We start from the raw sequence: 26,820 nt of genomic DNA, 5'->3' as shown, positions 1-26,820 counted from the left end.
AACTAAAATGTGCGATATCGATGTACAAATATTTAATTACTACATATACAAATAGTCTGTTTGCATTTATTGTGTTTTTTTTTTATTATTGCAATAATAATTTTAATTTGCTACAGTTGTCTCTAATTATTTGATTGCAAACTCGTTAGTGGTCAATCAAATTCCTTTGAACATTAAAAAAAAAAACCAAACCAAATATGCAATTATTAAAATTGCGAATTGTGAAAAAATGTGAACACCCTATGATTATTTAAATTTGCAATACAGTATGTGCAAAATTTAACGAAATACGTAATGTTTAATGTGCAAATATTAACATTTGTTTTATTTATTATTCACAAATTATAATTGGTTAAAAGTATTTTTTATTTATATTCTCAAAAATGTTTATAATTTTTATATTTATATTGAGAAAACCAACAATATTTCCGTTGATTCAATTAATTTAATGTGTTATTAAGAAATATTCAATGAAAAAATCAATTGAAGACTAATTTTAATTTTGTATTTTCTGTCTGATAATATAAAATAGTTATAAATAGTTATTCTCGCCAACATTAATTGAATTATTTATTTTAATATATTTACAGGCTATACACGGAATAATGCTTAAGCCATTCGGGTTAAAAATTATAACGATATGTCTTTTATTTACGAATGTTAATTCAGGTGTGCCAATTGGTAAGTCGTTTGCTTAACTTTTAATCACTTTTAACATATAAAATAAGACTTAAGCTTTCTTTCAATGAAAATATTGTATAATACATGAATTAGAAAAATTTATAATACACTTTATAAAGTCATAAATTAGAAAATTAATGACACGATATTTAACGTCGAATGCACTTAGCTGCGCTAAGAGTTCAAGTTGATTTGTTGCATGTACGATAATAAATGTTGCTTTAGGAACTGGTGGCCCATCGCAAATATTCGAGAACAAGGATGGCCTGTTAACCTGCGTGGTCTCCGAGAATGTGGCCAACAACACGGTGATATGGAAGAAGGGTGACGAGATTTTAACAGCTGGCTCAGTCCGCGTCACAAATGATAATCGTGTGAGAGTTTTGCATGATGGAAGTAAGTGTTTAAGAATTGTAAAAGAGCTTAATTGTTAAGCAAGTACTATGCATCTAGGCCCAAAGGGACGCAATTTGGAGACGGGCGGAGAGGTCTGGGTGCTGTTGATCAAGGACCTAAAGACAAGTGATTCTGGTGCCTATATCTGCGAGTTGAACTCGGATCCTGTGTTGCGCAGCATACACATATTGACAGGTAAGTGGAGCGTGCTCTCCCATTTTTTCCTTTACTTCTTTCGGTTTAAGCTTTTTATACTCGCTTCCCATAGGATTGAAGGGTATTTGAACTTTGTGCAGGTATAAAGAAGCATCTCTGGCCCCATAAAGTAAATCATATACTCTTAATTAGCACCTATAGTCGAGTCTGTATATATTGTCATGTCTGCATATCCGTTTGTCTGGCTGTCCGTATGAACACTTAGATTTCAGATATAGAGGTAAAGATTAAACACACGTTATTGCTACGGAGAGAAAAACTTTGTACATTTAAAGTTAAAATCCTCGATTTTTGACACACACAATAATAACTACAATTTTAAAATTTGTGGATTTGGTTTTGATTAGATAAAAATTTAAAAGCTATTCATCAGATAATTTTATACGTTTCATTGATTAACAATATGGTATATTGTAAACTCTTTGGTATATTTTGAAATGTAATAGTATACTAAAAATAGCTTTCGGTATATGTCAGTATTTTTTCACGATGAAACTCCTTTTGTTATTATTGAAAATGTGAGTCGGATATCTTACAGTCGAGCACACTCTAATCCAGCTTGCGTACTTGTTTTCCTTTTGTTGATTTTGCAGTCAAGGAGGTGTCGCAGGGCAACAGCACAGACACAGCAACGGCCGAGTCAAGTGACGTGTTCCTGTTGCCGCCACCACTCAATGCCCAGGACAATCGCAGTTTCTGGCGACCGAGTCAAAGTCCGCCAGTGTTCACACATGACTTCACCGAGTGCTGTGAGCGCGCCAATGTGTCCACGCAGTGCATGGGTTTTTGCAATGTGCACAACATCCTCGACGGCACCACGGATGTGGATCCCGAGGCCTGCGAAAAGGACTTTCCCAGTATTGTCAAGTGCATGGCCGATGGTCGCAATCATGTGCCCTGTTGCGTTGAGAAGCAAATACCCGATCTCTGCCAGGATATGTGCCGCGGCGAATACACCCCATTCACCGACCGCCTAAAGACGCGTGTCTCCTGCGTGCACCACACACTGAGTGGGCTGCAGTGCATTCTGAAGGGTGTGCAACAGATACCCAGCATGCCGGTTCAACTCTCTGTGGATCAGGTGCGTGAAAGGAGTGTGAACATCAGTTGGTCGCCGCCACAAAAGCTGGCCGATCAGGTCAGTCATTATACGGTGAATCTGACAACATTGCATAGCTTCGATGAGGACGAGTTAAGCGGTGAGGTTAGACGAAAGTCGCTGGAGTCAACGGAACAGCAGGAAATGGAACTGACGAAGCTCTACAATGTGCCCGCCAATCAGACGTATCTCTATCTGGACTCACTGTCGCCGCTGACCATGTATGCTGTCATTCTGACTGCGGTCAATGAGTATGGCTCCAGTTTGCCCAACGAACGTCTGCGGTTCTTTACCCATACCAGTGCTTCGGTGGCGGAGACACAGGCGGGCAACACCGACAAGCAGGTGATGCCCACGTTGCCTGACATTCGGGGATGCTGCGAGTCGAGTGGCATGACGCATCGTCTGTGCATGGACAAGATGTGTGATCCAGAGAAGGCGGATCAGGCGACGTTGCCTGACCTCATGGTCTGTGCGCCCTGGTCGAACATTACCTTCACTTGCTTGGCCAACAATATTGATCATACGCCATGTTGTCGTGCCAGAGGAATTCCATCGGCTTGTTTCCCGCTCTGCGCTGGCAAGCTGACCTCGCTGGACTTTAGCCTATTCAAGTGGGTTTCGAAATGTCAGTAATTGCAAATAGATGTTAAATGTTCTCCCATTTTAGATGCCTGCGCTTTATGTCTGAGTACAGCAGCTGCCTGTTTCAGGGCTATGGAGTGCTCGCTGATCCGCCTTCGAAGCTGCGGACTGTCGCCAAAACTGACAGCTTTGTGATACTCGACTGGAATAAGCCGAAGCGACTGGCGGACACGGTGACCACGTTCCATGTCAAGTTCCGTCGCCTGGGAGTCGGCGATGACTATCTAACGGTGGAGAAGGTAAGTTGCACGAAGCGAACTTAAATAAGGTTGACTGGCTAATTTAATTAACTTTGCAGCGTCAGCCGCCACTCATTCTCGAAGGTCTTGAGGCGGACATTTACTATGAGTTCTATGTGGTATCAATTAATGCGTATGGCAAAAGCGAACCATCTCCACGTCTCATTACACGCACCCTGGCCGCCGAGCTCGATCTAACGCCGGTTGCCAAATACAACATGTCGACGTGTTGCCAAGCCTCTGGTCTCTTGCCACAATGCGCTCCACTCTGCTCTTATAACATTCGGCTGTCGGACATTGAAAATCTCGGACCAACGTGTCGTGCCCAAATGCGTGAGTAACAGTTAAGCCCACAAACACACACACACACACATAGTAGCGTACACATTCAGCTGGCCAACTCTAATTAGTGTCAGTCCAACATCCTTATTAAGCAGCTCACAGCGCCCTGTTCCCTGTCTCTTGTTCCTTGTTATCCACCATTGACAATAGGGCCTTGCACAATAGACGAATCTGAATGGTTTTTCTGAATTTAATGAGCTCATTTCGGTTTCGCCTTTTTAATTGATCAAATTTGCAGTATTAAGTCCTAAACGAATCTTTGTCTACGTTGGGATTGTTTTTTAGTTGGCATGGCATAGTTACTGTAATATGAGATGCGAATTTCGTTTCGTATAGATTAAACTGGATTGAACTGGAAGCTGATAATTAGATAGCATTAAAGTAGAAATGATTAGATGAATTTGTCTAGATAGTCAAGCATTCTTTAAGAGATGTATTTAAAGCTAATTAATGGAGTGTTGACGGAGTGACAGCAAATCGAGAATTTTTATAAGTGTAAACACACTAAGATTTATATTAGAATTTCAAAAAGCTACAAATAATATAAATATTTTTATAAAAGTTTATAAATACATTATTTTATATAGTTCCCTATGAATAATATTTGCATACACTTAAGCAGAAGTTTAAATAAAGTACAGTAAAGTATTTCGAAATACTACATTTAAATATAACATTTTATTTTTAAGAATTATAATTATCATTATATTTTTAATAATGAGATAAATTAGTTCAGTATTTTATATAGTTTCTGTTGCTTAATACTTGGAAACACTTTTTGAATTAAAGCTTAAGCGATGTAAATTATATTTTGAAATTCAACATTTCAGAATTCCTAAGAAAGTATAAAAAAAGTATTTATTTGCAAGATTTTTTCTACTTTAAACATAATTAATTAATTAAAGATATTTTCTACTTTCAATAAATACTATTTGAAATTCATGGCTTGACTACAATAGCAAGATAAATTACTTAGCAAAGCTAGAGCTGTCTTTGAAGCAAAGTTTCCATTGATTATGCTCATGTCAAGCTTATTAGCGGATGACTTGCGTTTAGAAGAATTGCTCTAAGTAGATGTAAAATCTGCGTTAATTTCCTGAAAAATGCAGACAGAAAACCCGTCGAGTCATGCTTTGCATCATTGACTGCTGAAAAGTTGTTTGTCAGATTAAAGTTGAAGTGTCCAAATCACAGCCAAACAGGATATTGATGTATTCAAAGCGTGAATTGAGGCCACAGATACGCAGCAATTTGCCATGTCATAGTTGAAGTCTACTATTAACCACATTCTCTGTTATTCCTTAGCTATTCTGGCACGTTGCGCAGCTGGAGGACGAGATCACAGTCCGTGCTGCAGTCGCCGTGGCGTTATCAATGCCTGCATGCCACTATGCCGCGGTGTCATGCCCCTTGCACTCTCCACCAAATCGACGGCGGCAACCGCTGCATCGACGGCAGCGGGCATCGGAACTCTAACATCAACAGGCTCATCGACGTTGGCGAGCAATGTGCCAGATTGTTTATCCTACGCTGGCAACATTCTGCAGTGCTTCGAGGAAGGTAAGAAGCGAATATTCGAATAGTCGAATAGCCGTAACCATGGCACTTGTGTGTTTGCGGCTAATTCTGTTTGCCGAATGGCGTGTCTGGCGTGCATGTTGAGTATACGCACTGTTGCACACCATTGTGTGTGCTACATTATTTGGTCAATTCTTTGGTATATCCCACAAAATGGCAGACAAAACCAATATTGGCCAATTAAACTTGCATTATAAAACAACTGTTCACGTTGGCCTTCTACCATCTACCATCTATCTCAAACTCAATCTCTATCTCTCTTTTTCCATGCCAGGCACAAATAATATACCCGGACCACCAGAAGATGTGCATGCAACATCCGTGACGAGCAGAAGCATAAGTCTCGCTTGGACACCGCCCACAGTGGAAACAGCTTCAGCCTCTTCCTCCGCCACCGCGGCAACGCCTGTCGACATGATAACTGGCGATGAACTGGCTGCAGCAGCCGGCATTGTGGCTGGTGACGTTGCGACAGCAGCCGAGACATCGACAACGACAACATCGAAGTCGGCGGACACTGCAAGTGCAACGAATGCAGATGATATTGATTTTGTTGTGCAATATGGACGAGTGAATAATATGACCATGTACGAAACCATCGCGAAGCTGGAGAATGTGAGTAGTTATATTATTAATTGTTAAGTACAGAAAGAGAGAAAGGGGAGAGAGAGAAAGCGAGAGTAGAGTAAAGTAAACAAAAGTTTTGACTTACAATTTAAATACTGTTCCCTGCATGTTTCACTAAAATGACTTTCATATAGTAAAAGTTTTTTGCAAACTCTGCAATATGCAGACGCACAGACAAACAGTAATTTTTGGCTAAGCTGGTTACTCTTAATGAAATAAAGCGTTGGCCACTAATGAATGCAATTAAAACTGTGGCATGCAAATAAATGTAGAAAACTGTAAGCTTATTAGACTTGGTTTGCACTACAAATTTGAGATTAGCAGCGTAATAACAATAGAATTTCAAGCACTTTATAATTATTATGCTTTTTAAAAATATGTTTAATAATAGAATCGAAATAATTTAGAAATTTAGAATTAAATTAATTGGTTATTTTTATTGGGTATTATAACTAAAACAAAAGAAGCAACTCCGACCATATAAAGTCTATATATTCTTCATCAGCGTCAACAGCCGAGACGATATAGCCATGTCCGTTAATATGAACACCTAGAGCTCAGAGTCTATAAGAGATAGAGATATATTTTTTTTCGACAGTACTTCTTATGCTTGCGTGCTATATTTTAAATATTTATTATATAGTACTATATACATATATACCAAATATAGCCTTCGGTATATTTTTGTAATATGTGACGAATATAATTATTTATTGCAATGAGATAAACCAGAGTGACTAAAGTCTTAAGGTTCTGTATATTAAATATGTATATTATAAGAATTATAGCGTACTGTTTTGCTTTTTTTAACGTAGGTAGCGACTAGCCCAGCTTTCTTTCTTGTTTATTAACAGTTTATTTAAACTATTTGCGTTTATTTTTTGTATTGAAATTTAGAATTAAATTAATTGGTTATTTTTTTAAACTGTTAGGGGTCGTTTTCCCATTCAATTATCGCATAGAGGGTGACCTTAATCTGTAAGTAAGGTTTATGGTAGGGCTGTGTGTCATGGCTGCTGGTCGCCAACTGAAACTATTCGTTTAACGGTGCAAACGTGACGATAAACTAGACACAGAAAAGTTTGCCATAAACGCGGACTGCGCGAACTTGGCTTAATATACATATAAATTGCCATTGGCATTGTTGCAGTTATTGACTGTTGTTGTCACACATCACAGAGCGCAACACAGCCCAACATAGTGCGATGCGTTTTGCGGCGCCACCTGCGCTTGCTGCTGTTGCTGCTGTGACGTTGCTGCGGCAAGAATCGCAGTCATAGCCATGGCCATCAGCAGAGTTATTGGCCTCAAAAACTTGCAAATACGAAAACAAAAAGAAAAAAATGCGCTGTAAAAATAACTGAATAACTAGCAAGTGTTTGACGCGTGTTGCTGTTGTTGTTGCTTTTGTCGTTTTTGATGCGCGCAAAATGTTTTCAATGCAAGCTGCGACCCCTCGTTGCAGCAACAAGGCGACATCGACGGACCAGCCCATGATGCCAGCCAACCAGCCAGTCAGCCACCACTAGACACCAATCGAATCGATATTGGAGACGAGCTCAACAGCATGCCGCATGCTGGCTGCCGCATGCCGCACTGAGGCATGTTGTAGCTGTTGCCAGCTTTAGTTTTTGTCAATGTGTTTTTCTTTCACTCTTTTCAATTTCTGTCTCTGTTTCTGTAGCTGTAGCTATTGCTGTTTTTGCTTTTGTTCTTTTTTGCTCTCTTGTGTTCAAAATTCATTCGCCTGCTCACTTTGGTTTTGTTCCTCGGTTGGCTTGGCTGGTCTGCTCTGATCTCCTCTGCTCTGGAGTTGGAAGCTGGCCTGGTCAAGCGGGCGCATCTGTTGCGGAGCTGGTTGGCTGGCTGGCTGGCTGTCTGCTGGCTTAGCTTCTTTTATACTCTCTCACACACAATTTTGGTGTCAATTGGTTTAAATGCGTCTCGGTGCATCGGCCTCAGACTTTTTGGCTGCCTGCACAATGGCGCTATTTTTATCGGTGGTATTCAAACTCTTCTCCTCTTCGTTTTGTATCTCTATGTGTATCGCACGTATCTACAAAACTGTTTTTTTGGGCATCGGCTGGGAGAAAAGCAGGCGTGTTATTGGCACGTTGAGCTGACATCTGACCTCGGTTATTGCCTCTACTTGTATAGTATGTATATAAAAAAGTTAATTGCTTTCGAACGTGCCAGAAATACTTTGGCCTAAGTTTAAATATTTTAACCAGGCAAAAAAAAGGGCAAAAGCGAAATTAACAAAAAAATACAAGGAGAGATAAGAGCGAGAAAAACTCTCTCTGCCAGAATTTGCAATATGTGACTCGGTTTAATTATAGCAGACTGCCAAGAATTTATTTATTTGTATTCACATTAAGTAGTTTGGTTTGGTGGCGAATGAACAACACCTGAAACAAAAGTAAGTCAGGGAAGTGGTTTCGTATATATATATATTAATAGTTTGTAGCGGGAAAAACGAACGTTAAGGATGCTAAGGACACCCCAGGGTGTTTGTCGTGCTCGATTGAATCAGTGCCAATAATTTGGCAATTCCTATTCAACGCGGCAGCATGATCTCACCACCATTGGCATTCGCCGAAGCAATGTCGAAGCCTGGCCAACATCATGGACAGTGTCCTTTTACGAAAGGGTTGGCATGGTTTACGAGGCAAGGTTTGTTGAAGAGGAGAACAGCAGAGGAAGTGAAGGCGAGGCTCTGCTCGAACGTAACTTTTGTGATGATTTTTACTGCCGCAGCTGCTGTTGCCTGTTGGCGAAGCAAGCTTTATTTCTCATTTCTCTTTGTTGTCAAATTCACCCGAAATGTTGGTCATAAAAACTTTTTAATATGGTCGTACGAATAAAATAGTAAAATAGTAAAAAATCCTGCACAGACGACAGACGAAGTCCACCAATTAGATACATTCTAAATGTATATTCCAATAGACTTCGCTTCGGGAGTCTTTTCAAAAGGGTTCAAAATGACATCGATTACGCTGCGAGACTATGCGACTTTTTGAGGCGTTTCACCAGCAAATGACCAACCAGGGACTTGGTTCTATAAATGTGTACACTATGCAAAAGAAAAAAAATATCTTTAATGTCTGAGGAAAAGTTGGGTGGGGGATTGTTGTCCTGCCAACTTGCTCCCATTCCAAGTCATCGCAATGCTCTTTGAATATTTATTCGTTTACGCTGTTTGCTGTCATATTTGGATGCTGTTACTTGTGGTATTTAGGACTGGCTCACCTCAACCTGCCAACCGAGTCGAGCACGTGTTTGTGGCCACATTAATTATTCATTTCGGACCCTGGTCGGACTGTTTTCGCCATGCCAACTGTGGCACATTTAGATTGCGGGGTGGAAAATGTAATTATTGGTCAAAAGGGATATAATAAAGTGACAACAAAGTTGCTGCTCTAGTGTTTTGGGGCTATTAGTACTTGTTTTCGTCCACAAGGTCCTGTGGGGCCCAAGCTCTGACGATAGTACTTGGCATAGTTAAGACACAACAACAAAAAAGGTTTTCTTTTTTTAATTTAATGCTCTTAAGATAAGAGCGTGCAGTAATTTTAAAAAAATATGTAGCTAAATTCCAGACTTGGGCTCAAGGGAAAGAAGTCGTAAAACTATTCTATCTCGTGCCTTATTTAATGTCACTTTGCACAAAGCAAAAACAAATTACTCGGCAGCATTTTAGTAAATTGTGTGCGAAGTATCATGCCAATAAATTTGGAGTTCTTTTTAAAGAGAAGAGTTTCAAATTGAGCTCGAAATAAACAAGAGTTAAATTTGATATAAGATCAAATCTTTAATTGTACTCAAGACTACAATTTGCGTTTATCAAAAGTGATTTATTTTATTTATTGTGAAATTGGTCTACACCTAATCTGAATATCCATCTGTCAGTAAATAAAGTGTCTTGTCAGCGATTATGACTGAATACAACCCCCAGGTGGCAAATTGAAGGCCAAGCTAATTGTTTTTATGTCATTCCGTTGGCACATAGTTGGTCTGACAAGCCAAATATATATAAATATATGAACTTCTACGTATGCGTATAAATCAAAAACACAAGTGGTCGTTGCCCAAAACAACAAATAAAAAAAAAGAGAAGCCGTAAAAGGGAGGCAAAGTATGTATGATACTATGCTATGTAGAGGTTTCGATGCGTTCATATAAATTAAAATGTGCAACAGCAACAAACATGCCAAAACAAGAGAAGCAACACTAGAAACAACAACATCAACAACAACAAAAGTGCATCAACAACCACACACAGCAATGGCAACAACATCGAAGATACGAGCATAAAATGATCAATTTGCTGTTTGTCAGCTGCCTGAGTTGGCTTGACATTGACTCACTTACCAAAATGTCAAAGTCTTGTTACGGGTGGGCTGGAGGTGTAGCATTCTGCTGGCAGCAGGTGGACAGAGTGGAGGTGAAGGCGGAGGCGGAGGAGGAGGGGCAGATAGTCACGTATTTCAAATCGCTTAAGTGTGCAAGTGTGCAAGTGTGTGTGTGTGTGTGTGTGTGTGCGCACACTTTGTCATCATCAGTGGCATCAGTGCGAGCACACAGATTATTTATGCCAGCAGCATTAAAACTCACAAATAATAAAAACACATTTACGCAATAAGCGTGCCACACCACAAGCACAAGCATACACACACACGCTGGCACAAACACATACACATGTGGATGAGTGCAGCATTGGCATAAATTTTGTAGCATTTTCAACCGAAAGCGTAATTAATGGTCCAAAAACGACAACTGAAAGATAATCAAACAGTTTAACATCACAAACTGGATTTCTGGCGACTTTCGGGTATTCTACACGAGCATTGTATCTGTATTCGTCGTGCCTAGATGTATCTGAATCGGTATCAGCTAGTAGTTAATTGTACTCGCAATAAGTATACGCATTAAGTATACGCATTAAGTATACGCACATTATGCGAGTATATTGCTTTTTTTAACTTGCTATTTGAAAAGTAATTAATCAAGTGGTAGAATAGATTGGTGATAATGTGTAAAAGAGAAAGAAAAAGAATTAGCGATCAGAATATAGTTTTAAAATAATATTTTATTTAATTCTTCGCTTCAAATAACACCTCTATTTAAGCCACCTAAATTAGTTTGAAATTTTTGTCTTGTTCTGCCTTTTTTTAAACGTTTAAACTATTATTTAAAATACGTAACTCATTTATAATATTTTCTATTTAATGCTGGACAGATATATATTATAATCATTTTTGTATTTCTATTAAATTTTAAATATTTGGTACCTCATTTATAATATCTTCTGCTCAAGTCTGGATAGTATATGAAAAAATATATTATAATAATTTTTGTATTTCCACTATATTTCGAAGTTAAATTTTTCGTATAATTATTGCCACATTGTCTACTTATAAGCTACTTTAATAATCAACTTTTAGTAGCTAATGTAATGTGTTCTAATGTCGAGCATGCTTGACAGTAGCTTTGCTGTTCAACGCGCATCTGCAGCCAATACTCGGATGCTGGCTAATTCACTGTCAGCTGCCAGCTCTGAAATGGCGGCAAGCTATAGCCGCAGATTACGCAAGCAATTTTTAATGTGGGTCGCTGCTATGCCAGCGAATTATCCTGTCAGCGGAATAGCAAAAATGCGAATACGAATAGAGAAATGAATACATAGAACACACTTTAGTTTGTACATCAACATACATACGAATGATACATACTGTGTCAATTTCGGCAATGACTTTTGAAACAATATGACGCCAGCTGGCAGCAACAATGTAGCTGCTGCTGCTGATGATGATGCTGATGATGGTGTTGGCAGCTGGGTGTGCCTGAGTATGAGTGTGTGAGTGTGTAGAGTGTCGGCTGGCGGTGTCATTTTGCGGCTAAATACCACAAATTGCGCTTCGTCGCGGCAATTACAAAAAGTACTAATCATGACGGCAGCGCGCGTTGCCTTCTCTCCTCTCTCCTCACTTCTCTCTTGCTAAGGAAAACCGCAGAGTGCACTGCGACAACGGTTGTTGTCTCACTTAGGCTGCTGCTCTTGCTGCTGTTCATTTTTGTTTGTTTCATGTTTCTCTAGTATACTATACAAACGTAACTTTACACTTAGGAATTGACCACCAACGAGACCAGCATCGATTTGACCAATTTGGATGAGAATACCTTATACCGCATTACGGTTGTGGCACGTGGAAAATTTGGCACATCGCTGCCAGCATCAATGCTGCTGCTCAACACATCGAGTGTTGCTAGCGAAAATGGTAAGTCATTCAAGGCATTTTGGGGTCAACTCGATTGCACCACTTGCACGAAGACTCACTACCTTTGTTTTTCCTTTTGTGTAGTGCAACATTCAAATGACACCTGGGGAGCACCGTCGCCGCCTCATTCGTTGACCGTGCTCACACACAGTGCCACCTGGATGCAGTTGACATGGCAGCCACCAGAGTATTCGCATCCACACGAGCGCATTACCTACAGGTAAGTTCAGGGTGGGGTGAATGAACCACAGTCTGGTGGTGTTATTATGTGTTGCTAAACCGCCAGCATTGTTCTTACAGGGTCTATCACAAGATGATGAAAACTGACGGCTTCACCAAGATTGAAACAAAGCTGGCTTGGCTGCGACTCACCAATCTGAAGCCCAGTTCGCAGCATGTGCTCTATGTCGAGGCGGTGGGAGAACGTGCCTCCTCGTTGCCCTCAGAGACGCTAGTCGCGTGGACGGATCCCGCTTTGCCTGCCTTTGTCGATGTAATTTGTTTGAGAATATATCTGCATGCACACTTATGTATATACACAGAGATGGAGAGAATCGTTTAGTTTTCAAGAAAACGTCTTGTGTCAAGATGAAAAGGTTTCAAGAGCAAAGCGTGAACACATATTTCTAAATCAAACCAGTCTAGCTATTTCAATCTAAAGCAACGATTTTTCATTTTACATTTGATTGAAGACGAAAAATTCTGAAATCATGAAGCAGGGAATACTAAATGAGCAAAAGTGTTCTTGTATAGAGGTTGTTTAATGAAAAACAAAGTATTTCATTATGTTTGACAAGTTATTTATTTTTTAATGGTTTCATTTGATATATTCCATTTGTTTTATTCAACTTAAATTGACTTTAAAACTCTTAATATATGAAAGGTTTTTAGGGAACGAAGATTTTTAATTTTCTTTGAAAACTAATTTGAAGTGAAAATAATTTCTAATGAAAAAATATGTTTTTTTTTACATAAAATTCATATTTTAGGAATGTGAATTTATAGACAAAATTCAAAGCCCTTTTTAATTTTTTCCCATATTTTCTTCATTCTACTTGCTTTGCCAATAAAAGATTTAATTTTAACAAAGTTTCGGGTAGATGGAAACTCTGATATTAAAACTGAAAGAATTTCTTAAAAAAAACCTTATTTTATTCACATCAAATTAAAGAAAAAATTAAGATATTTTTGTTTAACTTTTGACTAAAGAAATGCTCACATTATTATTTAATGAATGTAAAATTCTTAAATTCGAAAGACGCGTGTTTTTCACGCCCTGTGTATATATAAAATATTTGAGAAAAGTCAGTTTTTCATACATGAATTCACTTTTTTCCTGCAACAGCCACCGACTGTGCATCCGGCGGACAACATACCCGAAGGCGGCTCAATGACCATTCTCTGCCTGGCTCTGGGCAATCCAGCGCCAACCATTTCGCTGTACGTGGGCGGCCACCTGGTGCGTCAGGACACCTCGCGGCACATGGTGACGGTCATACACAATGTATCGGCGGACATGGAGCATGTCTCGTGTTACGCGGACAATGGCTACGGTGTGCCCATGCAGGCAACCAGACGCGTCAACATCTGCTGTAAGTTGCGAGATTTGCGGATGGATTAAATAGACTTTTCATTGATGTTTTGCGTGTGTTCCATAGATCCACCCAAGATACAAGCAGCGGGAATTACAGTGGCCTCGGTGGGCGATGAGGTGGAGCTGCGCTGCACTGTGGACTCGAAGCCAGCGCCCAAGACCATCTTCTGGCGCGATCATGATGGACGCGTCCCTGTGCCCCAAGGTGGCAACTATTATGTGTCCGTTGCTAATGTGTCGACGATTTATACGATGTCGTTGCGCATCAGTAAGCTGCAGGCCAACGATGTTGGCGATTACTTTTGCCATGCCGAGAATCCATTTGGTTCCTCCACGACGCCGGTCTCGGTGCGTATACGTAATACGCCGAGCCTGAATCGCAATGTGTCACAATGTTGCGCCGAGCAGAACGTTTCGCTGGCATGTCGCGATGCCTGCACTTACTACGTCGACTTTGATGCGATTGCCAATCGCCCTGAATGCATTGTGGACTTTGATAAGTTGATGAAGTGCGCCGCCGATGGTTCCGACCATCGTTCTTGCTGTGCCGAGGAGCATGTGCCGCGCAAGTGCCTCAATTGGTGTCGTGGCGAAACGGTGCGTGCGAAGGAGATCTGCAGTCTGCAGTATTCGCGCACCATCATCGGTTGCTTTGAGAAGAATCGTGATCGATTGCCGGGTCCGCCGGAGAACATTGTGGTCAGCGTGATGTCCGATAATGAGGTGAACATTAAGTAAGTGATGAATCGAATTTCTTCATTTCGTTTGCAGCTATCAAATTTAATCTTTTAACTATGTGTCCGTTTCGGTTTGGTTTAGTTTTGGGATTTTTCTCTCTCGGTCGAATTGCCTTTGGGGTGGATGTGAAGTCATCCATTCCGAGCTACGCAAGCCAATACATTCATTATCCTCGCATCGTTCACACACACACATGTGTGATAGTGTGTGTGTATGTGTGTGTGCTGACTGCACTAATAGACCGCAAAATCCATTAAAGCTGAGATTTTTATCTCACTTTAATACACTTAGTCAACGTCAAAGGTTACGCACACACACACACACACACAAAGTCGCAGCAGGCGACTACGAAACGGACAACGGACAACGGACATTGAACGAGGGGAGGGGAGGAGTTTGGGTAGTTTGGATGTGTAATGGATAGCCGAGAATAGTGGATAGTGGATGTAGGGAATGGGACATTGAGCGTGGGTGGTTGCTAGGCTCCGAACGTAAGTTTGTACAGCAAGCAGACTCCGGGAATCGACTCGGAATGCCAGTTCGCATTAAATTTATTAAAATTCCAGACAAGTTTTGCGCCTGCAACAATATTACCACTCATAATATGGCGCCATGCACACGGTCTGAAAACTATTTCATTACAGATGGGACGCACCAACAAAGAATCCAAATGCCGTCGACGGCTATAGAATATATTACCATGAGGCCGCCGTAGTGCCGCCAACGTCGTCGCCCAGCGAATCTTCGATGGAGCCTGCGTCTACGTCGGATACCATGAATAATGCAACAAGTATGGGCAACGGCAACAGCAACAACAATCAGATAATGTTGGCGGGTGTACTGGAGATAAAACGCATCGACGTAAAGGACACAACAATAAGCATTAATGGGCTTAAGAAAGACGTGCTGTATGAGCTTGTGGTTAAGGCTGGCAATTCATATGGTGCGTGAACTCTTCGCTTTTGATGGAGCATCAATAGCTTACCAGCTACAGTTGCTGTTGCTCCGTCTCTCTGACTGTGTTTGTCTAGGCTTAATTTGCAGACTTGTCTGTCGCTCCGCTTTGCTTTGCAGGTGCCAGCGTACTCACTGATCCGATTAGATTCACGCTGGGGGAGCAGCATGTGACCTCGGCAACCAGCAGCTACTCCAGCGCCGTTGGCACAATCAGTGGCATTGTGGCAAGCATTTTGGCTATACTCCTGGCAGCGGCAGCCATTGTGTTCTATCGTCGGCATCGTTCGCATCACGGCAAGGCGGGCAATGGCAATGTCGCATTCGAGAATCCCACATATACGCGGGGTCTGGAGCAGGTGCAGGTGTGTATTAATTATGGGCCAGCTTTAAGACTAGCACAGCATACTTATGTTATAACTGTCTGCTATGTTCCTTTCTCTCTCCTCTTTCTCTGCGACTCTTTTATTGCAGTTGCCAACTGTGACATCGGCCATCACAACACAACAGCACCAACAGCAGCCGCATAACAATGGCAGCAATCACACACAAGGCAGCAACAGCAACAGTCAGAGCCACAGTCATAGTCACAGCAGTCACAGTCACAATGGCAATGGCTATGGTGTTGCAGCCACAATGACGACATCCACGTCCACGGCGACAGCGACGCCCGATACGGGGACCACAGCGAATGGCAGTAGGCATCACCAGAGCAATGGCCATCGCAATGGCCTCTCAGATGCGGCGCATCATTTTCACAACCCGCTCAGCAACACGCAGTGCAATGAAGTAAATCCCTCAATTTATGAAGAGCTCAAGCTTGGCCAAGAAGGTGCTGGATTTAAGAAACTTGTGCCATAAACGAACCTTCACCCCCTCCACTCCACTCCCACTCTGAAAAGCGACATCAAAGTTTAGCTAGTACACATACCAGTACATATGTACATACACACACACACACACACAGCACAGCAATACACATACACTGTGTACTGTATACAATCGCAAAATGTAGACATAGGCCGTGTAAACAGCGCGAAGCGCAACCATAAACACACCCAAACACACACACACATACCCAAATACCCCTACACACACACACACACACACACAGTGACATCTTTAGAGGACATGCACTGCGAGAACACCTTGGGTAACATTGCGTAGAAAATGTTTGCTAATGATTTTTGGGTAGCGTAAAGTAATAAATTTGTAGTATGTAACTGTGATTCAACAAAAATTATGTAAAATAAATTTAATTGGTAACGAAACATTATCTAAGCTAAAAACGTATGCTAAATATGTATCTTTCTTTTCCCCCAGTGTAGCTCATGCTGTAAACAGCAGCGTATATTACCATATTGAAAGATATGCTCATATAAGTTACTTTGGGGGCGGCTCGGCTCCGCCCAGGATTACGTTCTAAGCGGGTAAGATGTAAAGGGAGCGATGGGTTATTGAAGTTTACCAACGCTGTGCGCTGACTAGTGTCTAAGCAATATAGACTTACACATAAGTAGACAGTGAAAGAGAGAGAGAGAGCGGGTGACACGACCCATTATTATTTGTAGGCCAACAGCAGCAGCAAAGGGAAAACGAAAGAGGAAAGCGGCAAAGGGAAGCGGAAAGGCAGCTCTTATATCGCAGCACAATGAGTGAGAGAGCGCAATACTCTCTGTACACAGGGAACGTATGTAAATTCCGCTTTTTATTAGAATATCTGAGTAAGTTGCTCGACATGATAAGCCCTAATGCGTTATGATCTGATACTGATATGGATGACGCCTTCATACTCAGCCAGTCAGCCAGTTAGTGAGCCAGCCAGCCTTCCAGCCTTCTAGCCAGCCGACGAGGAGAGATTATTATAATTTAGTTATGCATAAGCGGCGACACTTTGACTTCTTTCTCTCGCTTAAGTGGGCGCATAGCATAAACAAACTGGATTCAACGAATATCCACAGACGACGAACCGTCTTCTTCTTCTTCATCTTCTCGACTTTATTCTCTGCTCATCAAATATGCTTGCCACTTTTGTTACTTTTTATAGTCGCCCTTAATATGCTAGTGAGCAGATGGAGCAGCCATTTTGCTCTGATTTCTTTACTTCCGTTTCCGTTTTCGTTACAATGTAGCTAGGCTGCCTCTCAACTGATGAACTGAATGCAAAGCAAAGCAAAGCAATAGCTTTGAATAAATGTTGTTTGAATTATGCAACACGTTTAAGTGCCAGTGAATGCATTCATCATTCTCTCTATAGCGAGAAACTGCTTTCTCTGCTTTCGTTTTGCAAGCCTATGTAAAATACTGTTTAAAGAAAAACATGTTTGTTTTCGGCGATACAAGTGTATGCTGTAAGAGATATTGACATTGCAAAACAATTAAAGCGAGCGCCAATACAAAAAATTAAATATTAGTTATTTTGCAGAAAGGTGCAAGCATATCGCATTTATTCTCTTTTATAAATAAAACAAGTAAGAAAGCTACAGGCGAGTGTGTCTCAAAAATAGCAAAACATACCATAGACTATATTTGATATTTTGATATAGTAATAGATTTAAATATACCATAAAGTATAAAATAAACCAGATTGCCAGGCAAAGCAGCTAAGACACGTAGTAAGTATACACGTCAGGTGTTGGCCAATTGAGGTGCTTTAGTGTACTTTTTGCCGCCTTGGATCATTTAATTTGCATCATCACATTGCGTAACTTAAAACTCCATTGAAAAATTGCGCAGAGATTTAAAAAAATAGTCCATCGATTGAGCTTCATGGGAATGAACAGAAAAACTTGCATAGCGTGTTATGTGATTTATGTGAAGCTACTCGCTGTATGATATTTATCGCTAAACTAATAACTCTTGGCATAATAAAACTGAAATGTAAAATATTGCATACGCCATGTTGTGCGAGATGAGGCTAGAAAAAGTTCATAGCGAAAACAAACAAATATCTGGAGTTTATATTAAAAATGGTTTTTTATTCTTTGTTTAATTATTTCCGGTGACCAAACAATTAACTCAAATGAACTGCAAATTGACGCCATAACAAAAATAAAACAATAAAATGTGTACTACAAAAAATGAAATACACACAAACACACACACACACAATAGACACGCTGCGTGTCAAAGTACAATGGGTAAGTGAGAAGAAGGTTGTTTCGGGGTTTGCTGTTATTATTAATTTTTAACTAAAGTCGCTGGCTTTGTTTGATAAGCGAACCTTCTGCACTTGCTTGACCCTGTTTTGTTTTGCTTTGTTTTGTTTCGTTTCGTTGCGTCTTTGCCTTTAGATTTTCGTTTATTTCTTGTTGTTCATTATATTATTATTATTACTTTATGTGTTGCTTGGCGTACAATATACACACATTTTTGTTTATCAATTTTTCATCATGCGCATTAACACAAAAATCTTTTTACGATTTCCCGTTTCTTTTATGTCTTCTTGTTTCCCATTTCCTGGGTAAAAATTTCAACGCAACGCCAACCGGCATCGCCGAATCGACTATCCACAATCCAAATTCCGCAGGCCTACGAATTTTAATTTTCGACAAGGGGACAGGCAATTTGTCGCCAGTCCTTGTCCAGTGTGGTTGCCACAACAACAACCTCGCTGCTTGGCCCTCAGCCAATTGGAGCAGCAGTAGCAGTAGTAGCAGCAGCGGCAGCAGCGGCAGTAACGGTGACGGCGACGGTGTCCAAGGGGGGCAGAGGCAGCACAAAGTCTGGGTCTAAGTAATGGCATTGCGTGAGTTTTCGGTATTAACGGACGCTGTGCTCAGCGCACATACATATCATCATGTACTTCTTCGACTTCTTCTCCCTCTCATATATAAATAATTACTACAAGGGAATTGCTCTAAAGTTATAGCGAGTGTAAACTGACGTTTTGGCTTATTAACGCGAAACTCATAATAACACTTGGCCCTCATTAAAACAAACAAACCAACACTCACACTCTGTACATAAGAACAATAAACAAACAGCACTTATAAATTCGCTCTACGAATATCAATAAATGTCTCTTACTGGCTACTAATTGAATTGTTTTCCACACATGCAGAGGACCAGCCACCATGTGCGTGCGTTAATATGTATTATTTGCCATTATTAATGTAACGCCTTATTAAGGGTAAATAAATACGCTCGTAAAAATACATTTAATATTTATAATGGCAAAGGGCGGGTACTAAATTAGCTCAACGCATTATGTTGCGTGTTTCAACATACGATTTTATCGACATCTTATTAAATAGCTTGCAGATCGCTGAACTGGAAAATCTTGCATAAATGTTTAAAGTATAAGGACATCTATCTATTGAAATAGTTTAGCGCATCAATAAATTATAAATATAATAAATTCTAAAATGCGGACGACAATTTAGTCTAACCAAATATTAAAGAAATTTTTTTTTAATTTATGAAAATAGGAAATTATTATTTATATTATCGACATCTTATTAAGAAGCTTACAGATTGCTGAAATGGAAAATCTTGCATAAATGTTTAAAGTACAATATAAGGACATCTATTGAAATAGCTAAGCTTATCTATAATACATAACTTTAATGTGCCAACGGCAAAGTACTGTAATCAATTGATAGTGAAATTTTAATTTTAATTGATGGAAATAATTGTGACTTATATTATATATTTGATTGATTAGTTTACAGATTACTTAACCATCAATACATTTAATATTTATAATGGCAATGCACACCAACCAATGCATAATTCGGCGCTATTTGACATACGATTGCATCGCTTATCTAACTACTACTGAAAAGCATTTTTAAATATTGAAATAGCTTAGGTCACCGTTATACACAACTTTAATATGCCGACGGAAAAATACTCTAGCCATTTTTTAGAGTAATTTTAATTCAACGGAATAAGTAATTATGATTGATATTACTTATTTGATTGATTAGTTTACATATTAGTTGACATCCAAAAAAATTGTAAAAAAAGGGAAATTTAAATTCTTGAATGTTCAAAGCCAACTTCAAGATGCCGACAGCAAAATTGTTCAACAAATTTTTTTAGAGTAATATTAATTTCAGGGTTTTGGCTGCTGTCCCTTATTATTTACTCTGCACAGTAGCTTTACTCTTATAGCAAGCAGTTTCATCTAAATATGTATTAAATTTATTGATTCAGCTCATCATCATCACGAGTAAATAATCTTATCTCGTCTAAAATAATCAGTTGCCGTGTACAACAGCTTCAACAGCGCGCACACAAAGATACATGTAACGACAACAACAACATCAACAGCAACAACAAAAAAACTGATGTATGCTACAATAAATACGTCTAAATGATGGAGGCGAACAAACCATTCTGCATTGTGAAACCCACACAAAAAAGAGAGATGACACCGACACATGCGAGTGCTTGTATTCGCACTCGCACTCGCAACTCGTGCTCAGACACAAATTCAGTAAACAAAAATTCATGGAGCACATGGCGTATGAGTGCTGTCAGAAGCGAAACGCAACGGCAGGCTAGATAAAATGCGGAACAACAACAGAGTGTACGAAGTGAAGTAAACAAAACAGGCGAGCCGAGGCTAAAGAGACTTCATTATACTTTCTAATTTTTTGGGCAGCCATTTGCATGTGTGAGAGCAGGCGAACGAAACGAAACGAAACGAAAGGACTTTTGCAATCTTTTTTTGCGATACACTCAGTGTGTGTGTGTTCGCGTGTGTGTGTGCGAAGAGATGGAACCACAACACATTGAGCAGGGCATTAACTATACAAGTGCTATGTTGTTTAATTGCAGAGAAATGTTAAATTTGCTTAAGCCGGTTAATGAGATATCACAACTGTCCTGTTGTCCCGTATCTCCTGTGTCATGTGTCGTGTGTGAATGTGTGTGTGTGTGTGTGTGTGATATTGTCTCGCTTTTGGAGATGAAACGCTTAAGTGTGCGACAGAGAGAAGCTTAACGCATTTTTGCGGACATACTGTGAAAAATATGACACCCTATTTCCGGTTTCCGTACACTGACAATAATGGCTGACAATATGGCGCAGCTTACGCTTAAAGTGATTGCCGCAACCGAGGCTGAAGCCGAGGCCGCCATTGCCGTTGCCGCTGCCGCAGCTGTAGCAAAACGTAGCAACTGCCGCAAAAACTCCCCAAAGAGGCGGGGAGCGAAGGGCGAGCAGAGGATTATAAGTCTGGATTTGGGTAATTTAAGAGGGTTTGTGATTATTTTTTTTGTTTGCGCTTTCCCTCCACTGTGTGTGTGCTGCACATGGCTGAAAATTAATTCTCATTAAATGAGCCGCACACGAAATTGTTTTAAAGTGATTATGGCCATGGGAAATTATGGGGCCAAATTGCCGGCAGGTCAGGGCAATGCCTAGTCACCGCCTCCAGGGACACTGATAACATGCTAATCCGTTAACTAAGCTCATAAGATGGGCGACAGGTGGAACGCGGGTGGCAGGAGGCGACCCACAGCACGCTAGAGCGAGCAGACAAACAACCAATAATCGTATTGGTCTCTATATATCGTAGTCTATGTGAATATACTCGTATAACAATTTCAGTAATTAGGATTGCTATTGAAATATAATCCGCTTTTATTAAATCGAATCCAGGACACAGAGAAACTGGAAATGTATGGCATAGACAGGTACAGCTCTCTGTCGTTATGATGGATATTAATATTCACCGAATTCGCAAATAATTTAAATAAGTATTATTTAATAATGAATGAATTATAATGTACTCGTGCGATGCATATGAGGCTCATACGCGAAGTTTTCATTATTATGCAATAGCCATCATAAATGCCGGACGCACATAATTAGTGTTAATTACCGAGTTAATGCAGTCTCGGCCATTGTATTCACTCTCGCACTCGCACTCACAATCGCACTCGCTCTTGCACTTGCACTCGTAATTTAATATAACGGTGTTGTCTGCATGTTTGTCAACGTTTCCATTTGTATGCGTTTGCATTTTTTTCGCATTATTTAATTTTATAATTTATCGTAAATGCATTTATCATGCAAATATGTTTTAATTATGCCTTTAAGTGATTTACATTGTTATTTGCATAAGTGGCAAACAAATATAAAACACTGACTAATAACACTCAATACCTTTGACTCTATCTGCTCTACTTTAGCGAGTTATGCAACTGACAGTTTATGCATATTATATGTTGCATAACGGATTTCATCACTGCAAAACATTAATAAATAAATCTTTTCAAACCAAAATATGTTTATTTATTTGTAGAGTTATTTATGTTTTTATACCCGATAACCTTATTGTAGAAGGGTATTAAAACTTTGTGCCTGCAGGAAGTATATTTATAAGGCAGAAGGTTGCGCCTCCGACCCCATTAAGTATATACACTCTTGATCAGTGTCAACAGTCAGCAGAAAACGTATCGGTTTCGGTATTTTTGAATATGGCTTTATTGCAAATGAGTAGCGGATATCTTATAGGCGAGCAAACTCGAATGTATCTCTCATTCAAAGTATTTGGCAAAAATGTATGAGATAGTATGATGTGTAATTGGAATCTGGCATTAAAAATCATGAAATTTACTTTCAAAATGATCAAATGAAATGTGTGTTAATGATTTTATTTAACTGTACATAAAATACATGCTAAGCTATTTTTATATATATATATAACAAATTAAGCAAATCAAATCAATTAGCAAAAAACATCAGTATTAAATTCAGTCATTCATTTAATTTTACACATATTTGATTTAAATGCACATGTAGCCATTGAGTAAAAACCTATTAAGAAACAAGAATTCGCCTCTAGGTTACTTTGCACTCGACTGCTGCCAAATCGACAGCACTAAATGTCAAGGAATTAAATTCGATGCTTCCGTGTTGTCCTTTGCCTCTAGGAATCTCTGTGCCAATAATAGCTCTCTAGGTATGTTAGGTGAGTGTGTGTGTGTGTCTGTGTTTGTGTGTGTCACATTCCCACTCGCAGTACAATTCAACTTTATTTATTAAAAGTGCTTATTACTTTAACACTTGAGCGCGATTTAACACGATTTTCTCAAGTATTTTTGTACGACTTTCTCGACTCTGCTCCTTCTTCCCCCTCCCATCCTCATCCGCAGTCTCATCCATCTAGAGCGTTCCGGTGTCAAGGTACGTCCGACTCTTTCGCTGTCTGCCAGTGCAGCGATACCAACAGTGGGCGGAATTCTTTCAGCTACTTCTGCCATGACTCTAGACTACTTTCACCTCTCATTTTCCATCTACTACTTGCAGTACTTAAGTTGAAGCGTAGCAATCGTGACCCATCGTTTGCCCCTGCTGCACTTGTGAGCATTTAGCTCACCTACAACTACTAAAGCGACAACTACAGCTACAGCTACAACTACACCTGAAGCAGTTTCATCTTTTTCCGGTGCACCGAAGCTTGAGCTGCTTCATCATTTTTACTCTTTTGACACACACACATACACACAAACAGCGTCAGAGTTATCCCAACACGATGCGACATGTACTTGCACTAACTTGTACCAGTGTGAGTGTGAATAAGAGGATGGGTACTCGGTGGGAGTGTGGGGTATTCGTACTTTGCCACGACTGATGCTGCGGCTTATAAGCTGCCTTTAGCTATGCTTCATGTTGTTGCTATTTGTCCTTGCTGTCTCTTCAACGCCATGACTGTGGGATCTACTAGAACAGACGGACGGACAGACAGACAGACGGAGAGACACACTCACACATATATAAAATAAGATATATATGTAGTTCGGCTTGACTGTCTGCCTTTGCTTGCTTTGCTATCATCTGCTATCATTGCCAGGAGTGAAAACTTGGGCTGCCACTCGGATTGCCTCTGACTCAGAGACTTAGCAAGAGAGACAGAGAGGGGAGGGAGTCTGAGACTGTGGCTGTGGCTGGAGTTTCGGTTTGTTGCTGTCCCTAATATTGCCTTGACTGTTGTCAACATGCTCAACCTATTTGCTGGCATTTGTTGGTGTTGTTGACTTTAAGTGTGTTGATTTCATACAATTAACTTTTTGCCTGTTTGTTTTGTGTGCTCCTCGTGGTTTTGCCATAATTTCCTGCTCCCTCCCGTCGCCCGAAGTCTGCTGCCTCTGCCAGCCACACACTAATAGACATTTGTTGTGCCATTCGCTTTGCGGATTGTCAAATTGTCAGCGTGCCAGCGAGTCACTGACATCATTTGACAGTGTCTTCAAAACATATGATGCCACAACACCAAAAAGAAAAAAAATAACGATACAAACGAACAAACACTTCATTCGTTGTGGCATGTGCAAAAGCCATTGTCTGAAAAGCTGATGCCGATTGACATTGAAAACATCTTTGCTTTTACTCGCATTATTTTTAGCTTCTAAATTTATACACCACATTTGGATTAAAAAGTACAACATATTTGTGTGGCTTTTAAAATTCATATTGGTGGATCAAATATATATTTATAAATATTTGCGCCATACACACAAATATTCCCAAACGCTTTCATAAATTCATGAATTCCTTTCGATTCGCTTTTATTGTTCGGCTAAATTTTACGCGTAAAAAGTCATTTGTTTTGATTTAGCGGTTTTACGCAAAGCGAATTAATTTACATTATTTTGAATACATCGCTGACACGTCGTTGGCTATATTTACGGCCGTGGGTTTAAATACACAAAATACTTCACTCTCACATTAAGGCTAAAGCTTAAGCTGATTTTGTTTAGAATTCGAGGAAGGAAATCTTTAAAAACGAAAGTCGACTATTGGATATTGTAGGAATTTTTGGGGTATGTTATTATATTTTGAGAAATATATTTTCTGTTTAGTGCATATTTTTATGATAATAAACAATTTCTTTGGATGCATTCCAATTTAGCTAACTTTAAATATGTTCAAGCATATCGAATGGCTATTTAATTGGCATATTGGTTGAAATATTCGAATTGAAATTTTATTTTATTTCGTTTGATAGAATTGTCTTAAACAAATATATCACATAACATGTTTTGCATGTTGAAAAGTAATTGAAATGTGCACAACTTTAAGGAGCAAACCAATCGAAGTCGAACATAAAGAGTTGATGCTGAAATAAGTAGCAAAAAAGCCTTAAGTATATTTGATTGCGATGAATGCAATTCTTTAAATGTTGTTCTGCTTGGGAAACTTAATCTGCGAATATTTGTAGAGAAAATTGAAAATTTTTAAAATGTTTTAGCAATGTAACTAACGTTTTCTGTTGCCAATAGCAAAAATTTAATACACGAATGGCAATGGAAACTAATTACAAGTAAGAAAGCTACAGTCGAGTGTGTTCGACTATGAGATACCCGATACCAATTTTTAATAAATGTAATAATATGAAAAAATATTAAAGTATACCAAAGGTCGTATTTGATATATTGATATAGTATTCTAAATATATATATATAGTGTACAAAGACACTTTCCATTTGCCTCTTACATACTTTTTCAGTCGACACAAAGTTACAAAAACCTTCTACATTATGAGTAGCGGGTAAATAAATTATGGGGATGCTTAAAGGCTTTAATTGCTTTAATCAGCATAATTTACCACAACTGTTACAACATTCATGATAGGTGTTGATTCTAAAAATTAAATTGGATAATGTGCGGACTCTTAATGAAAGTATTTTCGCTGGAAATCCTGCAATCCTGTACTAATATCATAAATGGTTAGTCGTATATACATATAAAATTCAATTTCCTAGCTTTAATGGTTTGTACAGCGTGTGGATTGCCAATCCCTCAGTCTGTCAGTCAGTCAACCAGTCAACCAGTGAGCAGAAACAGTTTATTATAGTCGCCGAGAGATTAGTTAGGTGCACTCGCAAAAGAACGGAGTGGAGTGGAGGGTGGGTGAGGATAAATGGGTATTCTCTGGACGAGAACACTCAAGTTTACACGTTTGTTTTGCGAGATTTGAGAAGCTTTCATGAATTGGGTGCCATTTGGTCTGCGAGAGCGAGAGTCTAGAGAACGTCATCAGCACTCATAAGCCACTAAATAAATGTGTTATGGGTGCGCTTAAGTGCTCATTAATTCCAAATGTCAAACTATGTGTTCGAGGAAGAAACCAGAAACAGGAAACAAAAAAACAAAAACCAGGCACACACTTAACCCGGCTGGAAGAGAAGGTTTCAACGGAGCGGAGACAAACACTAATGTAAATGATGACGATAGCTCTACGCTCTGTACAATATTTATACTTATATATGAGTACGTCTCTTGGTAAGTAGTACGATTCTGGCATGCTGTAGTAGATTATTATCCGGGAAGCGTCAAAACCAGGCCGACGGCAAATGCGTAAGTAAATATTTAGGAGGCACGATTCAGCACTCAATTTTCAGGTTGGCAGCGAGCCAGAGACTGTTGCCCAGGTAGACGAAATGTAGGCATGCCGTGGAGGCCCGACGATAAGC

The 26,820-nt window shown here is 39.7% G+C and overlaps 1 protein-coding gene across 2 annotated transcripts in view; it reads left to right on the top strand.

The window, feature by feature from the left end:
- Nucleotides 1-16,687, top strand: part of LOC132789124 (Ig-like and fibronectin type-III domain-containing protein 2) — a 51,319-nt gene extending 34,632 nt beyond the window's left edge. For both annotated transcript variants that reach the window (XM_060796908.1, XM_060796907.1), the window contains 16 exons: nt 591-681; nt 907-1,077; nt 1,135-1,272; nt 1,887-3,006; nt 3,063-3,276; nt 3,336-3,609; nt 4,924-5,178; nt 5,471-5,811; nt 11,951-12,101; nt 12,186-12,321; nt 12,402-12,594; nt 13,447-13,693; nt 13,760-14,429; nt 15,078-15,376; nt 15,508-15,752; nt 15,862-16,687. In XM_060796908.1, the coding sequence (XP_060652891.1) occupies nt 606-681; nt 907-1,077; nt 1,135-1,272; nt 1,887-3,006; nt 3,063-3,276; nt 3,336-3,609; nt 4,924-5,178; nt 5,471-5,811; nt 11,951-12,101; nt 12,186-12,321; nt 12,402-12,594; nt 13,447-13,693; nt 13,760-14,429; nt 15,078-15,376; nt 15,508-15,752; nt 15,862-16,248 (4,917 nt within the window). In that variant the 5' untranslated portion in view covers nt 591-605 and the 3' untranslated portion in view covers nt 16,249-16,687. The remainder of the gene's footprint in view (nt 1-590; nt 682-906; nt 1,078-1,134; nt 1,273-1,886; nt 3,007-3,062; nt 3,277-3,335; nt 3,610-4,923; nt 5,179-5,470; nt 5,812-11,950; nt 12,102-12,185; nt 12,322-12,401; nt 12,595-13,446; nt 13,694-13,759; nt 14,430-15,077; nt 15,377-15,507; nt 15,753-15,861) is intronic.
- The last annotated feature ends 10,133 nt before the right edge of the window (nt 16,688-26,820 follow it).

The sequence above is a fragment of the Drosophila nasuta genome, chromosome 3 (genome assembly GCF_023558535.2).
Source record: "Drosophila nasuta strain 15112-1781.00 chromosome 3, ASM2355853v1, whole genome shotgun sequence".
Classification (NCBI taxonomy): Eukaryota; Metazoa; Arthropoda; class Insecta; order Diptera; family Drosophilidae; genus Drosophila; species Drosophila nasuta.
This window is presented reverse-complemented; position numbering and strand designations above follow the sequence as displayed.